This window comes from Capra hircus, chromosome 10 (genome assembly GCF_001704415.2).
Source record: "Capra hircus breed San Clemente chromosome 10, ASM170441v1, whole genome shotgun sequence".
In the NCBI taxonomy this organism is placed as follows: Eukaryota; Metazoa; Chordata; class Mammalia; order Artiodactyla; family Bovidae; genus Capra; species Capra hircus.
This window is the reverse complement of record NC_030817.1, coordinates 31585126-31607190: the sequence shown is the minus strand read 5'-3', so window position 1 is coordinate 31607190 and position 22065 is coordinate 31585126. Positions and strand designations below refer to the sequence as shown.

Here is a 22065-nt window from a genome sequence, read left to right as displayed (position 1 = left end):
CTAATAAAGAGCCTCCCAGTCAACCTCAGTCAATTTTCTGTTTGGAGAAAAATGCTTCAGCTTTGAGGAGTACACCATTTTCATGTCCAATTGTTTTCCTGTGTAGAGCACAATGAGTTACAACAGAAGTTGGAGAAGAAAGAGCGAGAATGCGATGCCAAGACCCAGGAGAAGGAAGAGATGATGCAGACCTTAAATAAAATGAAAGAGAAGCTGGAGAAGGAGGCCACCGAGCACAAGCAAGTGAAGCAGCAGGTGGCGGACCTCACGGCCCAGCTGCACGAGCTCAGCAGGGTAAGGCCAGGCCCAGGGCCAGGTCTCCCTGGCTGGGCAGCGGCTGTGCCTCACTCCGCCCGGAGCCCCATCCGTAGGCAGTCGGCTCTGTGGGCAGGAAGAGAGCCTGAACCTTCTCCTGACCCTTCACAGTGGTTGTACAACCTGCTGCCTCTGCTCACCCTGTACATTAGCAGAGATGGTTGGAGGTGTTCGTTCACCAATGCAGATCCTCTCACAAGAGTGAGACAATCATGGTAGCTTCTTAAAATGAAAACTTGTTATCATGAAAACCAAACTGGAGGATGGTACCAGTAGTGAGAGACGTAGAGCACCACGTACAAGTCCATTCGACTCAACTGCCCCTTAAAGCCCACAATCTCGGATGTGTGAATTTCCCTATAACATACATGTTAAGCAGAGTTTCAGACTCTCAGAATCGTCCAGTGAATTTACTTCTCCCATTGATCTTGCCTTTTCCTACTTTTATTTTTCAGAGGGCTGTCTGCGCTTCACTCCCCAGTGTATCCTCACCTGGAGCCCCCGGGGGACCCTTTCCTTCCTCTGTGCCAGGGTCTCTCCTCCCTCCCCCACCACCCCCACCTCTGCCAGGTGGAATGGTTCCTCCTCCGCCTCCTCCCCTCCCCCCAGGAGGCCCCCCTCCTCCCCCAGGGCCTCCTCCTTTGGGGGGAATCATGCCACCTCCTGGTGCCCCCCTGGGTCTGGCACTCAAGAAGAAGAACATTCCTCAGCCCACAAATGCCCTGAAATCCTTCAATTGGTCGAAGCTGCCTGAGGTAAGCCATTTGTTCACATTTGCCATCTCATGGACAGCATTAGCAGCCTACCATGTTGTCCCTGACAGGGAGACAGCCTCGGCTGTCCAACGGTTTCATTTTCTCACACAGACTTGGGCTTCTTACTAGCTCAGATATTTAAGTGATAAAGCTTCTGAAATAAATGACATGTTATTTAAAGCCAGCTCATTCTGAGCATCTGGTAAGCGAAAAATTTAGGAGAGCAGCACTTTTTTAAAAAATAACTGCATCTGTTCTTTTTGTGTCTAACTATAAACCCCAGCACTTATTAACTTGATGTTTGCAGAACAAACTGGAAGGAACAGTGTGGACCGAAATTGATGATACAAAAGTCTTCAAAGTTCTAGATCTTGAAGACCTGGAAAGAACTTTCTCTGCTTATCAAAGACAACAGGTAAGAGCTTGTGCCCTCCAGATGCTAAAATAGTTAAGAAGTTCATGTTCTTGTGCATGATCCCTGGGCCATCTGCCTTAACCATACTGTGATGGGCATCTTAAGTCTAGGCAGTTTGGTCTACCCTGAAATGTTCCTGCAAATAGCATAACACTTGGGGCTGCATGTGTGACTAGGTGCCTCTGTGTGTGTGTGTGTGTGTGTGTGTGTGTATGTGTATGCACGTGTGCATGTGTGTACATGTTGAAGGCATACAAGCTCCTTGTTGGAGAGAATCATACTCTGATGTGTGTCTAAACCTTGTCTCCACTGGTGGAAGGAGTCTGGATCTTCTTGTCACTTGTGCTTAGTCAAAGGGGTCGCCAGGTGAAGATATTAGAAGAATCACCTAACTTGTAGTGTTACCTCCCAGTGTTCATTTCTGAAGCTGTTTTAGTTATACATATATATCTCAAGGGGTTATTATCAGAAGGGGACTGCCTTGTTTATTTTTAGGACATTTCTGTTTTCTTTTTGGTTTTTTTAACAATGTTGTGTTTTATTTCTACTGAACAGCAGAGTGACTCAGTTCTGCATATATTTATTCCTTTTCATATTCCTTTCCATTATGGTTTGCAACAGGGTATTGACTATGCTCCCTGTGTTATACAGTAGGACATTGTGGTAGGGCTGTTGAGTAGAAGGAATCTTCAAAAGTCTGGGAGATGGGAAGTGACTGTGAGTTGGCAGCTTGATAGAACCTAGGGGGAAGTTTTTACTCTGTCAGGAGCGTAATCAATTCAGAAGCGGGGCCGTGAAGGCTGTGGAGATGGCAATGGGACAAACAGGACCTGAGGTGCTTCTGAAAAGTGAGCGATGTGATGGTCGTGAGAATGTGCGATTTGATGTGGCCGAGTAGGCAGCGTCACTTCGTGAGCCCTGGTCACATCTGTGTGGTACCTCTCACTCCTCGAGAGGGCATCTTAGTAGAGTTCACAGCCAAGTGGCTTGGTGGCAAGAGTCTCAGAAAAACAAGGAAAATGTGGAGTGGGGTCTTAGTCAATGGGAGATCTGGGAAGGGGAAAAGTGAGTCCCAGAGCATAAGGGAAAAAGCTGTAAGAATGAGTTGGGGAGAGAAAGGCTGAGGAGGAGCACAGACTGCATCTTGAACAGGAAGAGGCAGAGGCCAGGCGTCTGTGCAGGGGCTTTCCTCAGGCTTTACCAGGAGGCCCTTACCTCCTGTGTGAATCACGCCCAGGGTGGAGCATCCTTAGACAAGCAGCAGACTTCCTAGTCTGCTGAGGCTTGGCCTGGTTCCCAAGAAAGAGTGTCTCAGAACAGAACTGCCAAGCCCTGAGGGAGAGTAGGGACTGAGGCTGGAGAGAAACAACATCTGAGGGTTTTCTTTTTCAAAATGGCCTTTGATGAAACTAAAATTGAGAAGGAAAAATAGTATGTCTTTTAGCTAGAATATTTTCCCTTAGGTGAGGGAACACTTCCTTGTGGTACCCTTTATGCTATTTTAATAAAGAATAAAAATGCAGGCGGTTGCCTGCCATGACCGCATGACTCCAAAACAGGAGCTCTCAACCTGGCCTCCACCAAAGTATGAGGCGAACTTGTGCAATGTCATACAGGCCAAATGAAGGAAAATGAAGAAAAAGAAGCTAAGACATTGTCCAGCTGAAAGCAACCTTTTCTTTCAAGGGCCAAACAAAGGATGTGTTGAGAGCTCTTGCATGGCAGGTACTTGCACCAGACTCACTGCAGAATGGTCACAACAGGCCTCTTCCGCCCTCTCACACACACACTCTCTCTCTCTGCTATCCTAGGAAGGTTTATTCTGGGCTCTTCAGGACATTTTAGCCAGTTTCCAGTAGATTCAAAAAATCTTCTGACTTCATCGTGCATTCCATTGATTCCCTACTTCAGTTTCAGTCATTAATACTGGTCCATTCTGGTCGCCTAAGATGAAGGTTTGGGAACTTAGAGAAGTAAATAAAAGGAAGAGAAAACAGCATCTATTTCAAATGATGCTATTCAAGTCTGAGCTTGTGGATCGCATTTACTGTGAAGGCAGGTGGTTGAAAGACCCAAGTTTACAAGACTCATAATTAACTGCCTTTCAGCAGAAGGTGCAGAAGGATGCTGCCAAAATGCTCTGGGACAAATATGTGGACAGCTCTCAAGAGCTCCAAGAGACAGGGTTGCAGAAAGCCTAGCAACTGGGTAATTGTTTCCTAGCAACCAATTGCTGTTTAAGTAATCAGTAGTCATGCCAGTCAGGCTAGACCAGAACATTTCAGTTGCAGTTAACACTAAGTCATAGACTGGTAAGTAGAATCATTTGTGACATTTCCAAGAGTGCTTCCCAGAGAAAATTTTCAGCACACTTGCTCAGCTGATTCAAGTTATGTTTCTCCTCTTGGTATAAGAATACGAGATGGGAATTTTTAAACCATAAATGTGTTTCTCAAGTGAAGGTAATTTCAACCATTCCATTGAATTTATTGAATGGTGAAAGACAGAAAATTGAAAGATGAAAGCAGTCTAGTTAGGAGCACACGGGATAAAGGAAACAGGGTTTCTGTCATTATGTCCCCTAATCTTGTAACTAATGGCAGAGTCAAAAACCTATGCATTTTCGTTTTAATCTTGGCAATGCTCTGTATAATTGTTATCACACTGGAACTGCTCTCTTTTCTACTCCCAAATGAATACTGGGAACCTTTTTTTTTTTTCTCCTGTAATATCTTCTCTTTCTTCCTTCCAGAGTTATATAACCCTGACCAAGCTCTCAGGATTTCAGCCAGTTGTGTGACCAAGTAAATTTCTCAGAGAGGCAAAGAGTACATGAATACCATTGTCTGTGTGCATGTAACAGGAACACTACACAGAGTAAGATTTTGGAAAAAAAATTTAAGCTTCAGTTTATTATAATTTAGGTGAACACTGATTAATGGCATTTAGGAGAGATTTTATATATATAAATGTACACACACACACGATATGTCCTGTTGATATGAGAAATATTGAGTCATTAAAAACTGAACAGATATTTATACTGTCTTTAACTCCAATTTTAAGAACAAGACCAATTCTATTCAGGATTTTTTTTTTCCAGTGGATATCAAAGGTGTGCAGAACTGAATATGTAAGCTTATGTGCCACATGAAATGAAATTTAATAGCATGCAGTTACTTCCCTGCTCACATTCCAGAAGTTCATTTAAAAGTCAGTGTCCTAACTCTCAGAACCTCTTTTCCTCACTGAAACTGTATTACACATGATTTCTAAGCCAGCCACAAAAGACTTATTTTAACACATAATGTAGCACATGGCATATTTGCACTATTTCAGATACATTTGAACTATTTATCTTTGTTTTGTGGGAAATTTCATCTTGAGATGTTATAAATTCATTCTCCCTATCTATGCAGTTGGTAGAGTGAAAATGAACTGAAGTTACTACGTCTAAAGGAAGACGTATTTCTGTCACAACAAATGAGCAACTGCTGTCTCCATTCCTCTCCTTCACTCTGCCTGGGGACACCCCTTCTTCATAGTTCTATTATTAGCACATAGTATTTCAAAGCCTTTTGCTCTGACAGAGAACAAAAGATAACCACTCTCCTAGGCTTAGAATCTGACTCTCCCCCTAACGTGTAATATACAAGTTGTTGGGGTCATTCTTGGGGTCCCATTTGGAATATTCCATGGTATCTTCTGATGTATCTTATGGATGGGCAAAAAATTTTCCTTTTTTATTCTTTTTACATTTTTTGTTATTCTGTATATCTAGTTTCTACCATTGAACAATTATATGGTTTAGGACATCGATTCAATAAGCTTGATCTTTAGCCATGGCACATGAAGGCAGAAGGTAAAAACTATAAATAGTGGTTTTTCTTAGTTCCGCAGTAGAAGGTAGAAGTTCTATAGCTGGACAACATGGTAAGAGTTCATCAAATACAGGGTTTTGTTTAAATATTAGTCCATGCATTTCTCTGGAGAGGGATCCTCTAGCTTTTATCAGAATTACAAAGGGATCTCAGCCTCAGAAAGATTAAGAACCATTCATGTAAAAGTTGTCCTTGTCTATAAAATGGTGAGTCATTATTCCATGGTGAAACCCTATCTCTAGGAATTTATCAGCACTGGTTCCTGAAAATACAAGCTCCGATTTCCTATTTATTTTCCAAATCCTAATCCCTCTACCAAAAATCATTTGGAAAAGTCAGGCATCCTGTTAGGTGGAGCCAAATGTAGACAGTCCTGTCATGTTTGGCCCAAACCAATTAGTGAATCATTTAGTTTCAAAGAGAATATCAACTTATCTGAAATAAGCCGGGAAACATAATTATTTTTAACATTTTCCAACTTTGTGATTTTATTTACAATGTGACGATTAAAGGACTCTTAAAAAGGGGGAATCTCAAGACCTCCAATTAGCCAAACTCTCCCATGGCATTCCTCATCCTCACCTTGCAAAAGATAAGATAAATTACTTCACTATTAACTGTTACACTTAGTGCTGCTGCTGGTTATAAACAGGAGATCTTGACCAACTATGCTTCAACTCAACTGAGAAGCAGAGCAATAGGCAAAGACATGGACTTGATCATTTGTCTTGAAAGGTAAAATAATTGTAATGTATGACAGCTTCCAAGTGTTGAGCTCATAAATATGTGACAGGTACTATACAAAATACCATATCTTCGTTATCACATTTAATCCTTGCAATAGTAATCCAGTTGTTTACTCTGTTGTACAGATAGTGAAACTGAGCCCCAAGTCACATCCCCAGCAAATGCTAGAGGCCTGGTTCTGTAGCCCACTACAGTAGAGTCAGAGGTCTTCATTTCTTGACATTGGGAACTTGGGGAGAATGAGTTACAGAGGGCTTCATACAAGTTTCTTCTTTGAAGGCCAGATAGGGAGAGTGGTGTATAAATCCAGCTTGCAACCTGTCTCTTTAAGAATGAAAAGTAGGGTAAGATGACCTCATGGAGTTCACTACACTGGAGTTTTTTCTGCTCTTGAACAGAGAAACTCCTTTTACAGGGAAAGAGTCCTGAGGAGTTTCAGGGTAAAAAACTTGACAGTTACAACAGGGACAAAATAAAACTGTGACATCAGAGGAAAGAAAGGTTTCGTGTGGTTATCAATTTGTTTTTTAAAATGCCATTCCATAAGAGTAATCCCTCCTTGTATGGGTGGAGCCAGGGGAGGATACGTGTTGTTTCCCATTCGAAGAACGATGTAAAACAGCTCATCTGTGTGAAACTGGCCTTGGCAGTGCTGCCGGGACCAATGAGGCCTTCAGGAATCTGCTGAGTAAATGCTGGTTGTGCAAGTAGTTGGCCCGAAAGCTGGGTGTATTTTGCACACTGAAGCTTTATTCATGCCATCATGGCAAAAATATGCAAAGAAAGCTGTGACTTTCTCATAACATGTCAACTACCTCTTCCTCTTCTTCACTCCAAATCTTTTCTATGAACTATTTTAAACAAAGACTGTTGCCCTTATCTCATGAACAACAGTCCTGAGGCAATGGGGACAGGACCACCAATGACTCTGTAGCCCATGAATTACTTATTGTCTCTTAATTGGAAATTCTCTTTTTCCTCATACCTCCCAGAGCATGCACAGGCATTGTTTGGACTTTCAAGCTATACTGAGGGTTGGTTTTACTGACCTATGTTGTTGAACTTGTCTTTTTTCTTTTCTTCATTCTTCCTCATGACACAAGAAGACAGAAGATTATTCTATCCACTCAAAAAAAATTTTTGCTGGAAGTAGTTTCCTCAAGTTGATGGAATTGATCCATATTTTCTGCTTCAGTTGTCATGTTAAATACATAGAGCCCAATGGTACTTTCAAAGAGGATTGTTTTTCCTTCCCCAACTTGAACTCATGTAGGGGTGTTTTAAGTCCTTTCATATCTGAATTTGATTTGCCACCATTGAAAATTGTGTATAGCACCTGCTGTCCTCTCTCTTGAACCTGAATGCTTATTAGTACCCTGCTTGTCAGTGTATCTTCAGCCAGACCCTCGTCTTCATCAACTCTCATTGCTGCTCCTGGGGCATAAATTACCTCTTACCCGGTGTCACTCATTTCCTTGAGTTTCCTGTGTGTCGCTGTGATTTCTGAACTGCTTGTATCTTATTTGCTTTTTCCATGCCTCTGCCATGGCTGTAGGATTTCTTTGTGAACAGTAACTCCAAGCAGGTAAGTGAGCTAAAACCTCCACCTGGCTTAATATAACTCCTTGGTTCACTATAGCTCAAAATGTCTTGGTTTTCCTGGGTTTTTTTCTGATAGGGTAATGCAATGTCGAGTTAATTCCACACTGTGTTTCACCTCTTCACTGAATATTTAGAAGTATGCCTGAAATCTCTGCACAATATGAAATAGTTTGGTCACATGTTGCCTCTTAACATAGACTCCATATTGCCTTTGTTTCCTAAACTATTATGCAGTTCCAGAACTGTTTGGTTTCCTTATGTTTTTTAAATGTCATGATCTATTTTTTAAATTGATCCTGACCTTTCATAAAATCAGACTCACCGTATATCAAATCAGTCTGTTTTTACCTTGATGCTCTGTTTACTCAAAAGATATTGTATGTATAATTGCCTTATGCCTCTTCCACCATAAATTATGGCCTTCCTTGCTCACAGCTTTCTGTACAGCAGCAGAGTGTGCAAGTAGTGTTTTATTGTTAATTGAAGTAAATTGAACTAATGCCTTGAACTGTGCACTCCCTGTTGTCCATCAGGCTCCAGGGTAATGAAAGGTACCATCTGGGCCTGGGAGCTTCCTATTGCACATGAAGACGTTTGGGAGGTTTTATTGTTCAGCTTTCTGAGTATTCGGGATGCAAATGGTTCTGGGGTGAATGGGCCCTGCAAATGGCTGGAACGGCAGTGGCACGCCTCAGCTGAGCTTGATTCATAGTGACAGTCCTTCTGTCTGCTCTCCACTGGGATTTGGGGGACAAAAGGAGGGTAGCGCTCATTGATAATTTATGCATCTTCAACTTAGAAGCACTTTGTTCTTCCAAATAATGCTTTTTCAAATGTGGGTGGTCAGCTTTCCTTGTTATTTTCCTTTGTCAACTAGATTTTAGCCTTTGTTTCAGTCCCACCACCCCACTTCATTCCCCTCACCATCTCAGCTGTGTGTGTATACGTGTAAACAGCAAACATAAAGGAAAACTGTGTGTCTGAAGTCGGAATGTCCCTGTTTGACTTTGATGGATTTCTTTCCTGCTCTTTATAGAAAGAAGCAGATGCCATTGATGACACACTGGGCTCCAAACTTAAAGTCAGAGAGCTTTCGGTGATCGATGGTCGGAGAGCTCAGAATTGCAACATCCTTCTCTCGAGGTATTGTTGATATTGTCTCAACATTTCTGGTAGGACCAGCTTTTCTATCATGTGGCCCCAAACCACGTGATTGGACTCGTTCTTTTACCTGGACTCTACTGAGGGTCAGCTCTCCAAGTTTCTTCTGTCCAAGGTGAAGAGGGCTCTTAGTGTTTACTTTCCCTCATGGGATATGTCAGAGTTGGGGCCTACTTTCTTGGGGTTTAATTTCCACAGACTCCTAAAGTTTAAAAAGCAGACCATCTCAAATCAATGTTTTGCTTGGTTATTCCAGTGAGCCTGTAAAATGGACTTTAATGTTATTTATACTTCTTGGCTTTAGAGTTATTAATACTTTGGCCATTGAAGTAACACTGTCACAGACTCAGTACCCACCATGAAGCCTCTTTGTTTCATTTTGCTTCTTAAGTCACCCTTTTATACTTCAGATTATATTATTTCATGTTCTTTGTGAACATTTTTATGACTAAAACAATATGTCAATAAACTTCAGTAAAATGCTAATTTATCCAGTTCAGCCCTGTTCAAAAGTATTTTTCATAATGGATGAACCATCATGGTCCTAGAGCTTGAAAAAAAGAAATTTGGGAGCCTGGAATCCAGCTATAAATAGCTTCAGGGAATGTGTCAGCTGGTCTTGGGCATTTCAAGTAGCTTTTCTGAATCTTTTCTCTAAAAAGGACTTTCACCTTAGGCAGAGATACCTAATATTAACGAGGCGAAGGAAAATGTAAAGAACCCTGAAGTTTGGGGCATCCTGTACAATCTAAGTCATATTGGTTACACTCTGGAAAGAAGGTTAATCTGTATCGAGGCTGGTGCAAGGTGACTTCTCTTTCAGGAAGAGTGAAGGTGGAAAGTAGCAGCTCTTATTTTTCACATAGTCTTAAGAGTAAATCGAAAACAAAGCACTGCTGCTTGGTTTGCAGCATAGAAGCTTGATTAATAGCCAGATGTATATTACTTTAGGGAGAAAATGTTTCTTTTAGAGAAAGAGAAATTGAAGCTTGGTAGATGTATATTACTTTCGGAGCAGGCAATGGCACCCCACTCCAGTACTCTTGCCTGGAAAATCCCATGGAGGAAGGAGCCTGGTAGACTGCAGTCCATGGGTTCGCAAAGAGTCGGACACGACTGAGCGACTTCGCTTTTACTTTTCACTTTCATGCATTGGAGAAGGAAATGGCACCCCACTCCAGTGTTCTTGCCTGGAGAATCCCAGGGACGGGGGAGCCTGGTGGGCTGCCGTCTCTGGGGTCGCACAGAGTCGGACACGACTGAAGCGACTTAGCAGCAGCAGCAAGACCCCCCTGAGTTTTAATACAACTAGTAAGGTAATATGAAACATCCTATTAGCTCTTACTTTTCTGCATCTGGCTAGAAGCTGTGTAAATGGCCAGGCCCTGTGTTTATCCCCACTTGTATTCAGGAAGACACTATTGAAGATAGTTTTGAAGGTCTACATACTTTTTTTCTGTAGACTGTACAATTTGTTTTATTACAACTTCTTTTTACAAGTAACATTTTTACTTAATCGCAAAATTAAATGAAAATTTAGAGAGAGTTTTTTTTTTAAACCCTAGAACTTCCCCCTCTCTTTTGTGCTTTTGCAGTATAGAAGAGCCCTTTAAAAACAACTCGGCAAAGAGACCCATCACTCTGAATTTTTATAGTATTTAAGAGCTCTAACTGTGACTCAGTTCCTCGTAAACAGATCATTCTCAGTACAAGATGCCACTAAGGGTAATTACACTAGTTAAGGTTACAACTCTTTCTGGCAAATTTCCCATCCCATTATTGGAGGGATTGTTTCATATTTGTCGTATAGCATTCCCTTGTTACATCAAAAATGTCAAAGGCTAAGGTGACTTATAATGTGAATATGCCTAAACTCTCTAGTAGACTATTCTAAGAACTTGTCTTGTGTCTATTAAATTATCTGTTAATATCCAATTTAATGAATAAATATTACAATGAGCACATAACATTCAAAATGTATTATGTGTGACAAGCTGATTGTGAGACCAAGTTACCCTTATGGTAATTGGATCTTATTGATCAGGGTCTAAAACCTTCTATGCCACAGAGGAGTCAGGACCACATGCTTTTCTGCTCAGTGCTCAGTAGTTTTACTCCCTCTTCAGGAAAGCACAGGACAGCTAAAGGTAAAATAAATAAAGCAGAACTAATTTGTTTTTTATTTAGTTGTTTAACCACTCAGCAGTTTACCTAGCTTTCACTCTTCCTTTTCATCGGCGATGCATGACTACACACAAAAGGAGCAGGGGGCTTCAAGGATGGGAAAGATGCTTTTGATGCTTTGATGCTTTTTGTCTTAGAGTTGTCACTTTGGAGTGTTTAATTGCCTGGCACTGTGCTGGATGCTGTAGGATGTCCCAAGACTTAGGATTGCGCTGTTGCCTTTGGCAGCACATGGCTAATTGGAGAAGAAAAATGCCACAGGCAAGATGACTTGTGAACAATGCAGGCCTTAGACTGTTCTGGCAGGAAGGAGATGGGGAGCCCAGCCAAGGGAGAAAGGGGACAGCAGCAGGGTTTTCCTGAGAAAGTGGGCCTTGGGTGGGGGGCCGGTGGGAGGCAGTTCCAAGGGTACGCAGGAGCAAAGGCAGCGGGGCGGGGAGGTGGCGCGCATTCAAGCAGAGCTGTAGAGAGAGCTCTGTGGTTGCAGTCTCTCACTTGGATTAAACTAGGTCAGGCAGGAGCATCTGAGATCCAGGTCTGGTGCTTTTGTAACAACCTGAATCCACCCAGAGTCAGTCTATAGAATGGAGGTAATGAAAGTAGTAGGTTTGTAAAAATGAGAACCCAGCGTGCGAGAAGCACTAACAGAGTGCCTGCACATGGCAGCTCCTCAGTCACTGGCCCGATTATATTCCCAGGGGATCCAGAGCCTTTTGCTCCAGAGAAGAGCACTGTCTCAGTAAGGTTTTGAGTTCGATCTCATGGGTTTGCAGGATAGATTGGAAGGGGTCAAGAGCCGAAGGCACAGGCTGCCATCAGATAGGAAGCTCTTTTTGTTGCTCAGCTAAGACCTGATGAGGGACGGACTGGAGAGAAAAACTGTCACTAGCATTTGGAGACTGACTTTGTGCCTGGGGACGAGTAGGAGTGTTTCCAAGCTGATGTCAAGATCTCCTTTCCACACGTACTGCCTTTCTTCTTTTCTGCTTATTGCATTCCCAGTCTGGCGACCCTCTCTCTGTGTCTTTTCTTGCTGACTGGGAATTTAATTTCCAGCAATGCAGTCATTGTACCAGATTCCACCACAGCGAAAGCCCATGGCGTATTCTGTGGGCAGTATTGTAATGTGCACATGTCTGCAGTGTTTGGTTATCTTTAAAAACTCTTCCTTACCCACACACTGCACAAGTTGATGGACCATTTGGCCAGGCATAGGTTCCACGCCCTCAGCTGGAGCCAAAAAGGTGAACTGGAAGGAAAGCCCACCTCATCTCAGGATCCAAGCAGGGGAGAAAGTGCACGTGCTCTTACCATGAGAGGCCAAGGTCTCTCATCACCCAGAAAGAGGCTGTCTGGAAGGTGGGGTGCTTCAGGCCACCGCAAATCCCACCTGTCATAAACCTGAGAAGTGAGTGGAATAGACGTGGTATGCCGGAGAACTGTTCCTCAGGCCCCTGGCAGAGTCAGCCAACTGCTCTGCTGTGTGTGTATAGGTGACATGTGGCAACTTACAGTTCCCTCGCCTTTATTCCCTAAACATACCTCTCCTCTCCTTTCAAAAAGAAAAACAAAAAATCTCGGAAGCTGACTTATATTGCAAAATGAACCCACCTAAAATACACTTTTATGATGTGTTCTGCCATTCTTTTTTTTTTTTTCCCAGATGCTCATGTAACATGACAGCTAGGGTGTAGTAAACCACAAAAAGCTACTTTAAAGTGGAGGGATTTGGCTTAAATCCACTGAAACAGAGCTCAGACTGATCTCGCCACCCATCCTTAACTTAGTTTAATTGCACCTGGATGTTCCAGGTCTCTTGGCGAATTTTTGAAATACTTGAGTGGAGCAAGGTGGAGTTAAATACCAGTTTTAAATGGCCAGTTTGTTTCCTGCCTTGCAGAGCAAGTTGAAGTGGGTGTCTCACAAGTTGCCACCCTCCTGCATGCCAGAACACTGCCAAGCTCTCAAAGCCATTAAAAGTTTAGGATTGGTAGGGTCCTTCAATTACAGAGATTAGTGGCTCATTCGGTGGATGATAGATGATACTAAGAACTCTTTGGCAACCTAGAGAAGCCTCCCAGAGGGCCCGGGACCCCTCTCTTCTTTCCCCAAAGGTACAGCTGCTTTGTCAGCTCCCACAGGCCACGTGCAAGGCAGGATGTTGACAGGCAGATTTTCTTAAGTACTAGCCATTAAAGTCTCAAGTCTCTTTGTGGACCACATTAAGAGAAACCAAAATTGTTATGAATTAGTGCCAGTGTTTAGTCCAGACAGCCTCAGGGGGTTGAAAAGCATAAATGTATACAATTTCAAAAGCAAGAAGTTCTGCACTCCATTCGGGGAGCTAATGAAATGCAAATCTGATATGTCGAGTATTGTTCTCACTTTGATGTTCAACTCCTTTTCTCTTACATGGAAAACAGAAGGACTCAGCAGAAAGATACCATAAAGTGGTTCTCCCAGTTGGTGTGAAAAGGACACAGAACTAATCTTTTTTTAAATAAGTGGAGGTTTTCTCATAATTTTAGATGTTTCCACAGCCCACTGGTTTTCATTCATGGCAGTTTCAACCTTAACTCATCCCGCTTCTTTGGCCTTGCTGGCTACACCATGGTCTTTGCCCTCACTTGACTCAAGAGTCTTTTGTGTCCTGAAATCTAGGGCTACCCAGGGCCCATGTGATGGAGATCTTGAGCCAGGATAGAGTTTTCCCCTGTTGTATGTTTCACCCATGCCAAATTAACTTATTTGTGCCATTTAAGTTGGATGGTTTTATATCATGATGTTCTAGTGACCATGTTCCTGGCAAATGATTGTTTCCAGACCAAATCAACTTGGAGAAGTCTGTCTGGTCCAGAGTCTCTGTCCATAGCCCAGGAGTTATGATGGTGCTACAACTTGGACTAGGGAAGAGAACAGGTCTCATTCTAGAACATGAACAAATCGGCGTGTTGCCTAGGTGCTCTAGTTGGGTTTGAAAGCACGAAATAGAGTAGTATTTATACAATAGGATTCCCCAATTTTTTCCTTCCTATTGGCCTTTATTGGTACATGAAACAACATGCAGTATCAATGGCAGGATGGATCTTTAACAAGATCATGTCAAAATCTAGAGAAAAGGACAGACAAGAAATGTCCAGAATGAGCTGTGTCTTGCCCAGGTCCTTTCCTCCTCATGGGCTCTGTGGCCACCCGTGCACTCATCCAGCCCTCTTGGAAGAGCATAGGTAGCCTTTGTGTGGAGTGTTTCTGCCTATCATCTGATTCTCCCAAACATTTGTTTCAGTTGCTCAATCATGGTCCAACTCTTTGCCACCCCATGGACTGCAACAAGCCAGGCTTCCCTGTCCTTCACCTTCTCCTGGAGTTTGCTCAAACTTGTGTCCATTGAGTCAGTGATGCCATCCAAACATCTCAAACATAAGCACCTTTAAAATAAGCACCATGACTTCTTTTTTAATACTCCTGGGCCTAATGGGTGCTATAGACAGAGAGGAAAACTCTAGTGAAATAATGGCTCTGAGAGCACTTTGGGAAGTTTCATGATAAGCCTACTTATTGATCTAATAGCTGCACTTGAATAATAATGTTATATAAGTATTGCTGCTTTGTTTTTCCTGGGTGGAAAAATCTGCCTTGCAGAATATACATAGTTCATTGTGCTCTTTCTGTAGTGAGACACTGCTAACCATTTTGCATGTGCTATTTCACTTTATACACACAAAAATATCTTTTTAAAAAAAATGTAGTTGTTATTATCTCTGTTGTATAGATGAAGCAACTGGGGCTAAAGAAAAAAAATTTTCTAAGGTCACACTGGCCAGGAAGTGTCAGAGCCAAGACATGATTACAACCTGTCTGATGCCAGAGCCCCTTCCTTCAAATGTTACACATGAAGGCTATATGCCTTGCTCTATATTTGTGTGTTTATGTCTTTATCCTCTGTCCTAAATGTGATTCTTCTTGAAGATCATAAACAAGAATGAATCAAATAATGTTAATATGAAACCTTAGTGGTAGCTTATAAGGAAGTAAGAATTTTTAAATATGTCTGGGTCTGATGCTTATAAGCAGGACAAAAGAATGACCCTATTGTATCAGCTAATAATCTGATTAAGATTTTTTGCCCCAGTTAAGACTTTTGGTTATATCTAATAAAAACATATTTTTACAAGCACGTTTTAATTTCATCTTTTTTCCACATACAACACTTAGTTGTCCTGCCGTAATCAAGACATAAATCCTTCATATAAATCAGTAAATCATAGGAATTAATGGTAGACAGGAAAACAGAAATCGGATTTGAGTTTTTGCTTAAATCCTTCCCTATGAGATATTAACTAGATAAGCATTATTTGTTAAAAAAAATTTGGGATTAGCAATCAACAGTGTTGGGTTTGTGTTAGATACTGTGCCTTTGTATGCGTTTGACCTTGGGCAAATCACTCAGCCATTATGAGCCTCAATTTCTCCCTCTATTAAAAAAAAAATCTTCACAGTTATTTTGAATCCAAAACGAACTAACATATATGAACACGCCTCTGTGTTATTTTGTATATCAACTATTCAATTTTTTAACAATAACATTCTCAACATGCATTTTTAATTTGAGAGCAAACCTTAAACACTCCTGACACATAATCAAGTTAAAAAGTTAATTTTCCTCTTTGACCTGCAATTCATAAATATTATGTATTAAATAGTTGTACGTGGGTGTTTTCCCTACTTCTCATATTCCAATCCCTTGCTTAAGGAAGCTAAATGGTAGAACATTAACAGCTTTGTTCTTGGTGTCAGCAGAGCATTACAAAGCCCAGAAAGAATGTTAAAGTCATTTCAAAATACTACTTTTAGGTGCAACACGGTCAGGAAATAAAAATTTTTCTCACTGAGAGATTTTGAGAAAAATGGTACCTGAAGGTTGGCAACTGGCGTAGCAAAATGAGTTATCTGGTATTAAATTGTTAACAATATCAGCTTGAGTAGTCACAACAAATTAAAACATTCTTTCTCCAGGTTGAAATTATCCAATGATGAAATCAAACGAGCAATTCTAACCATGGATGAGCAGGAGGATCTGCCCAAGGACATGTTGGAACAGGTGAGCTGCTGGGTAACACTCAGAGCACAGGTTATGCCAGACTCGGCGGGGAGGGATACTAAGGAGACCTGGTTGTTGTTAGTACACAATTTCCTCACCTCTCAGGAGAGGAGGTTAGGTCAAGGTTCCACGTGGCTCTGTTAGGAGGCTCTAGGACTTGCTCCTCAAAATGATGGGTGAGAATTACGGTCCTGAGCGTTAAATGCCTAGGACCCTCGATGCCAGAGTCTGTCGCTCACGCTGCTGCCACCAAGTTGTTACTCAGCAGGTCACGTAAATCCACTGGCTTTAGTAGGAAGTGTCTGTTTCACCGGAATACTGAGAATCTCAGCACTGTGAGATCACGGCCTGCACTGCAGAAACTGAATCACTGCTAATCCCTGACACATTTGTGTCTTGGTCTTGGCTCACCATTCCCACAACCACAAAAGCCACGGTCAACCCCCTGGCGCTGTCATCGGCGCTCGTATGTGTCATAAGGCAGGGTGTGCACTTCTTGGGGCTGGGTCCTGTCTTTGTAAATTGTATCGGACTCTTCTCGTGTTGTAAATGGCAGTAAATTCAAATGCCAGGGCTAGCAAGTGTAGGGTAGACTTAAACACAGTCAGTAATCATCCTTGTCCATGAGATCTGGAGATAATTTGTAATTTTTTATGGCCAAGCAACAAGTCAGATGTGGTGCCCTTGCCTCTCTTCATGCAGTATTTCCATAACACACTCTGTGCAGCCACTCCAGCCGTGTTGTGTGTTGTCAGCAGCTTGGTTCATTCATCTTCCAAATGATACTGTTGGTAATATTGTGCTGGTAGATAACCCCAAGGATTGTTACCTATCTCTTGGTCTGCGCCTAAATTTTCCTGTGCTTTGTGGGAATGTCTCTGTGTGATCTAATCCTGTTCTGTCTCCTTGTCTCCTTGTCCTGCCGCAGAATCACGTTTTAAGAGGGTTTGGTCACAAGGCCCCACCTGTTTCTTAGAGCCAGGTCCACCTGAGGTCACGGGTGGACACAGGTGATCACAATTCCAGGCTGAGCCTGAGGTGTCACCTCAGCTCCCAGGAGCAAGGGAAAAGGCTGTTTTGCTCCACTGACAGGGATCCGGTGGCGGTGGGCTGCTCCAGCTGGAGCGCCTGTTTGCATGTGCCTTCTCTCCTGTTTTCACTGGTTTCCCCCAAGGCCTCAGCCACGAGGTGGGAGGAGTGACGTGTGCGGTGTCACCACACCTCCGTGGGCCCGCCCCTCCCTGAAACCTCTGCAGCTGCAGTCATCCGGGGTGAAAACCCTCACACTCAGCAGTGGAAAAACTTTTTCTGCTGTCCTTTTAAGGTTTGATTTAGTTCCCAAAATAGTTAATGACTATGTTTCCAAGTCTGTTAGGATGCTCTGTGCATAAATAGTTTCAAACTATTCCTAAACTGAAAATTCCTTTTTCGAGCATTTTGCGGCTCCTCTCCTCGCTCTCCTCTCCCTCTCAGAACACTCAAAACAGAGCCTCTGCCCCTGAGAGTGGAGCTCCACTGCCCTCTGTCCCTCCAGGTGACCCTGCTTTGAAATACTGGCACCAGAAACTGCTTCACCCAGCGTGAAGAACTAGGCAGAAGGCACTTTGGTCGTTAGGTCTTCAGCCTCTGTCGACAAGGTTGTATGTTTAATATTCCACCAGATCTGTTTACTGTGAAATTGCATCCAGCAAAATTCCTCCTTGAGGGAAAGGATTTCTAAAGCTTGCCAAAAGAGCTTGTAGTGCAAATAGAATGTGCTTCAGATAAATACAAGGGGAAAAAGAAGTCTACTGAAGCAGACTCTGGCCAAGTGGGATACTTCTGACCCGGCTCTCCTGAGAGCTCTGAGTGTCGTGCTCTCTGCTCATCTCCCAGGCTCTTTTCCTGCTTACTCTAACCCTCCTTCCTGTGCCTGAACACAGCATCCTTTACGACTCAATATGGTCTGCATCTGAGCCAAGTTCATCCCCTCCTCTCTTGCTGCTTTTAGTCGCTGAGATCAGATCTCAGATGAGGTCACTCCTCTTTCTTGGGATGCACACCTTTCTCCTCATCACCAGATGTTTGTCTGACTCTTCATTCTTTTCAAAACTGTCCATACACTGTCTGTTCTCAACTCTTCCTTGAGAAGGCCCAGGCCTTTAGTCTCAGCCTCTCACGGTTGCCCTTGTGAATAACAAGAGAGAGAGAGAGAGAGAGAGAGAGAGAGAATGCTTGTGTTATCCTGAACAGGGGTGTGTGGACTCAGCAGGCAGGTATGGGGTATCCCTGATACTAGAACTGAATTCCAAAAGGTAAAAATTCAAACTCAGGGGAAAAAGCAAGCCTTGTGCTCCCCCTTGTTCCTTCCTTCCTTTGCCCTACCACCTTCCCTCCTGCACGGAGGAAGCACAAGAAGACGTGTGTCCCATCCAATGTCACCACTGGAACAAGGGGACACCCATGCCTATACGCTCTAAGGCTGCCAAACCTATGGACTCCCTGGCGTCCGCTTCCACCTCTCCTCCCTCCATCCTGTGAGGGGAGAGGGGACCCCTGGCCTCTGCTCTGGCCCATCCTTTCCTTCCAATCAGAGGACCCTGCCCCTCTCCTCGAGGTCTTCCAGCTCGCCCTCTCAACATGTAACTTGATCAAGTCCCAGCCCTTCACATGCACAGACCTCTTAAGACTGCCCATCCCCATTTGCTACTGTGCTCTCTCTCTTTTGACACAGTCAGTTCTTGAAAGCCTGTTCACTTTTCCTCGCCTCCCTAAAGCTGTTCTCGCTGAGGATTTGTACTTCCTTGTTGCCAGAGCCAGGGGACACTTTGCAGTCCTTATCTTCCTTGATATACTGGTGGGTGTCACAGCGAGGGCCGCTTGGCCCATGTGAAACGCCTCGTTCATTGGCCCTGTAACTCCACATGGGTCCCTCCACTGCCTCTTGTGAAGGTCACTCTTCTTCTCATCCTCATCCCATCGATGCTGGCTTCTCTCAAGGCCTGTTTTGCTTCACTTGATGGAACCCCTGGTTACCTTACTCACATCTGTGCATGTTGTAACCCACACCAGAGCTTTGTCTTCCAGATTTCTTTGGAATTTCAGACCATCTATCCACCTGCCTACTAAAAATCATGGGCTTCCCAGATGGCTCAGTGGTAAAGAATCCTCTTGCCAATGCAGGAGGTGCAGGTTCGATCCTGGTGTCTAGAGGGTGCCCTGGAGAAGGAAATGGCAGCCCAGTCCAGTATTCTTGCCTGGAAAATCCTGTGGACAGAGGAGCCTGGTGGACTACAGTCCATGGGATTGCGAAGAGTCAGGCACGACTTAGTGACTGAGCGTACCCACTACTAGAAATCATTGCTTTGTTGCCTTGTCAGTATTTCAAACACTAAATTCATCTTCTCCTCACCCACCCTCCTCCAACCTTCTCCCTGTTCCACTCTATGTATCTCCTTGCCTGGATCGCATCCTTTTGACCCTCGTTTACCACAGTCAACAAGTCAGGCCCGTTCAAACCCCACCCCCTACCCCCAATAGCTCTAGAACCTGTCCACCACCTATTCCAGGACACCACTAGATTACTGCATCAACAGTCTAATAACAAGCCCCAATACTTCTGGATCCTCTCTGATTTTCTCCATTCTGCAGGCAGAGTGATCTTTTAAAAGTGCAAACTCATTCCCCTACTTAAGATTTTATGTTACATCCCATGCCTTCAAAATAAAGACTGAATTTCCTATGAAGCCCTTGCTCCCCCCTGCCCTCCCCCACAGCCATGACAGCTGCTCTTCCTCCTTTATAAATGTTACGCTGCCCATTCCAGACCTCAGCCCATTCCAGACCCCAGATAAGCACTCTGCCGGGAATATATTTCCAACCTCACGTCATTCATCTTCTTCCCTGTAGTTCCACTTCTCTTTCTCTGCTGGCAGTACCCAGACTGACTGCCTTTTCTGAGGTCCCTTAGTTAAACCGAACAAACATTTGAAAGTCTGCTAAGTGGAGTTACAGGGAGGACCTTGGGGCCTAGAGGCTCAGTGTAAATTTTTTCTTTTAAAGTCTGAGAATATTTGATCTAGAAAATAGCACACACTACACACAGGCCTGGGCATTGCCATACATGTTTGTGCTTTTAAAGGAAATTAGACACACACAGAAGTGCTTTTTCAACTGGAAGTATTATCACTCTCTCTTTTACATTCCATGCTCATTTCTTCCTCCAAAATAAAATATGGATCAAAAACTTCAAGTCCCTCTGTGTCCCTCTCACCCAGCTCTACATAGAGCAAACAAGGAGATGGAATTAGATGAGCCAAAGAAATAAGCAAATTGATTGGAAAATACACATAGAATTACTCATTCCAGCATGATGTATAGAAGAAAAAAAGACAGCTGGAAGTCGAGACCCAGGTTCTATTTCTGAAGATCATATGCACTTGTTTTATAGTGCTGGAGAAGTGGCCTAATCTCTCTGGAAAACTGATGTATCATCTTCTCATGAGAGTATTGAATCTCCAAGGTCCCTCTAATGGTCTCTGTTAAGTAGGTCTGGGAAGGAACTTCTCAATTCTGACTGAGAGGCATTGAAGAACAGATAGGTACCAGAAGTGAATCTTACACCAGTGTAACTACTTTCAAGTAAAAATAGAAAGGTTTTTTCCCCTCATTTTGATTGAAATATACATCACTATAAATTTAAGGTGTATGGCATAATGGTTTGACTAACAAATTTGAAATGGTTTCCATAATGTTAAGTTAGCACCTGTCATTTCATATAGACAAAATTTTTTTAAAGCAAAAGTTTTTCTTCCTTTGTGATGAGAACTTCCAGGATTTACTCTGTTAATAGCTTTCATACATATCAAGAAGCAGTGTTAATTATAACCATCAGGTTGTACATTACACCCCCAGTACCGGTTTATCTTGTAACTGGAAGTTTGTACTTTTTGGCCACCTAAATGGAAAGATTTTATCACTTCTATTGTATTGTAACAGTCACCTATGAGGAGAGCTTATAAAATAAAAATTAAAATTTCATCGTGGGACAAATTTAACTGAAAGGGTGAAGAATTAGGACAATAATTTAAATTATAAACCTCAGTTTTAATATTTGTGTGTACTTTCTAGCTCTTGAAATTTGTTCCTGAAAAAAGTGATATTGACCTGTTGGAGGAACATAAGCATGAACTGGATCGGATGGCCAAGGCTGACAGATTCCTTTTTGAGATGAGCAGGTGAGTTTGAAAATGTTTCGAAAGCAAAGACGCCCCTGGCCTTTCTAAGGAAGTGAAACTTTTGATTCCTGTTGAATTATCTGGGCCAATTAACCTGGATTAACTTGAAGTCTTTTTAAATCCCCCACACCTCCTCAAATCTGAGTTGTGTAGAACTCGACTGTTCTGTTTTTGTGCATTCTTGCCCATGGGTAAGCCAGGGTCAGGGTTTCTTCACAATTATCTCTATCTCTGGGCCTCTGACTTTGACCTAATCAAGTCGTAACTTTTCCTGGTTCCAGTTAGCATCATTCTTCTCACCGTTTTGATCTCCTGGGATTCTAGCTCACTCTTCCTTGTACTTCAACATCTCAAGGTTGTTGTAAAATAGAAAACAGTGGACAGACTCAAAGGTGACAGCCTGGAGCCCACATAACAAAATAGCCAGGGCCTAGATGTCAAATCATGACACATGCAGACATCACTAATCAATCATGGCACTCTTCCCACGGAGCCTTGGCAAGCTTTCTCAGCCCTTCTCCAGAAAGCCCCGCAGCAGCCTCTGCTCCGTAATTGAATTTGGCATGTGAGCTGAGTCGATTTGCCATCCCAGGCCTAGCGAATTGATTCTGCATTAGGCAAGAACCAGTGGTCCTGAAACTCTCAGTCAACCTCAGGACGGAGCGCCTCCCCTGAGTGCCAATGGCCT

General features: G+C 43.0%; 1 protein-coding gene across 4 annotated transcripts in view; it reads left to right on the top strand.

Moving 5' to 3' along the window:
* Positions 1 to 22065, top strand: part of DAAM1 (dishevelled associated activator of morphogenesis 1) — a 181568-nt gene that overhangs the window by 139137 nt on the left and 20366 nt on the right. For 2 of the 4 annotated variants that reach the window (XM_013967213.2, XM_005685917.2), the window contains exons 13-19: positions 107 to 294; positions 771 to 1070; positions 1378 to 1485; positions 7669 to 7698; positions 8752 to 8858; positions 16077 to 16161; positions 21271 to 21377. In XM_013967213.2, coding sequence (XP_013822667.1) covers positions 107 to 294; positions 771 to 1070; positions 1378 to 1485; positions 7669 to 7698; positions 8752 to 8858; positions 16077 to 16161; positions 21271 to 21377 — 925 coding nt within the window. The remainder of the gene's footprint in view (positions 1 to 106; positions 295 to 770; positions 1071 to 1377; positions 1486 to 7668; positions 7699 to 8751; positions 8859 to 16076; positions 16162 to 21270; positions 21378 to 22065) is intronic. The other 2 variants (XM_005685918.3, XM_018054092.1) reach the window with 1 other exon arrangement.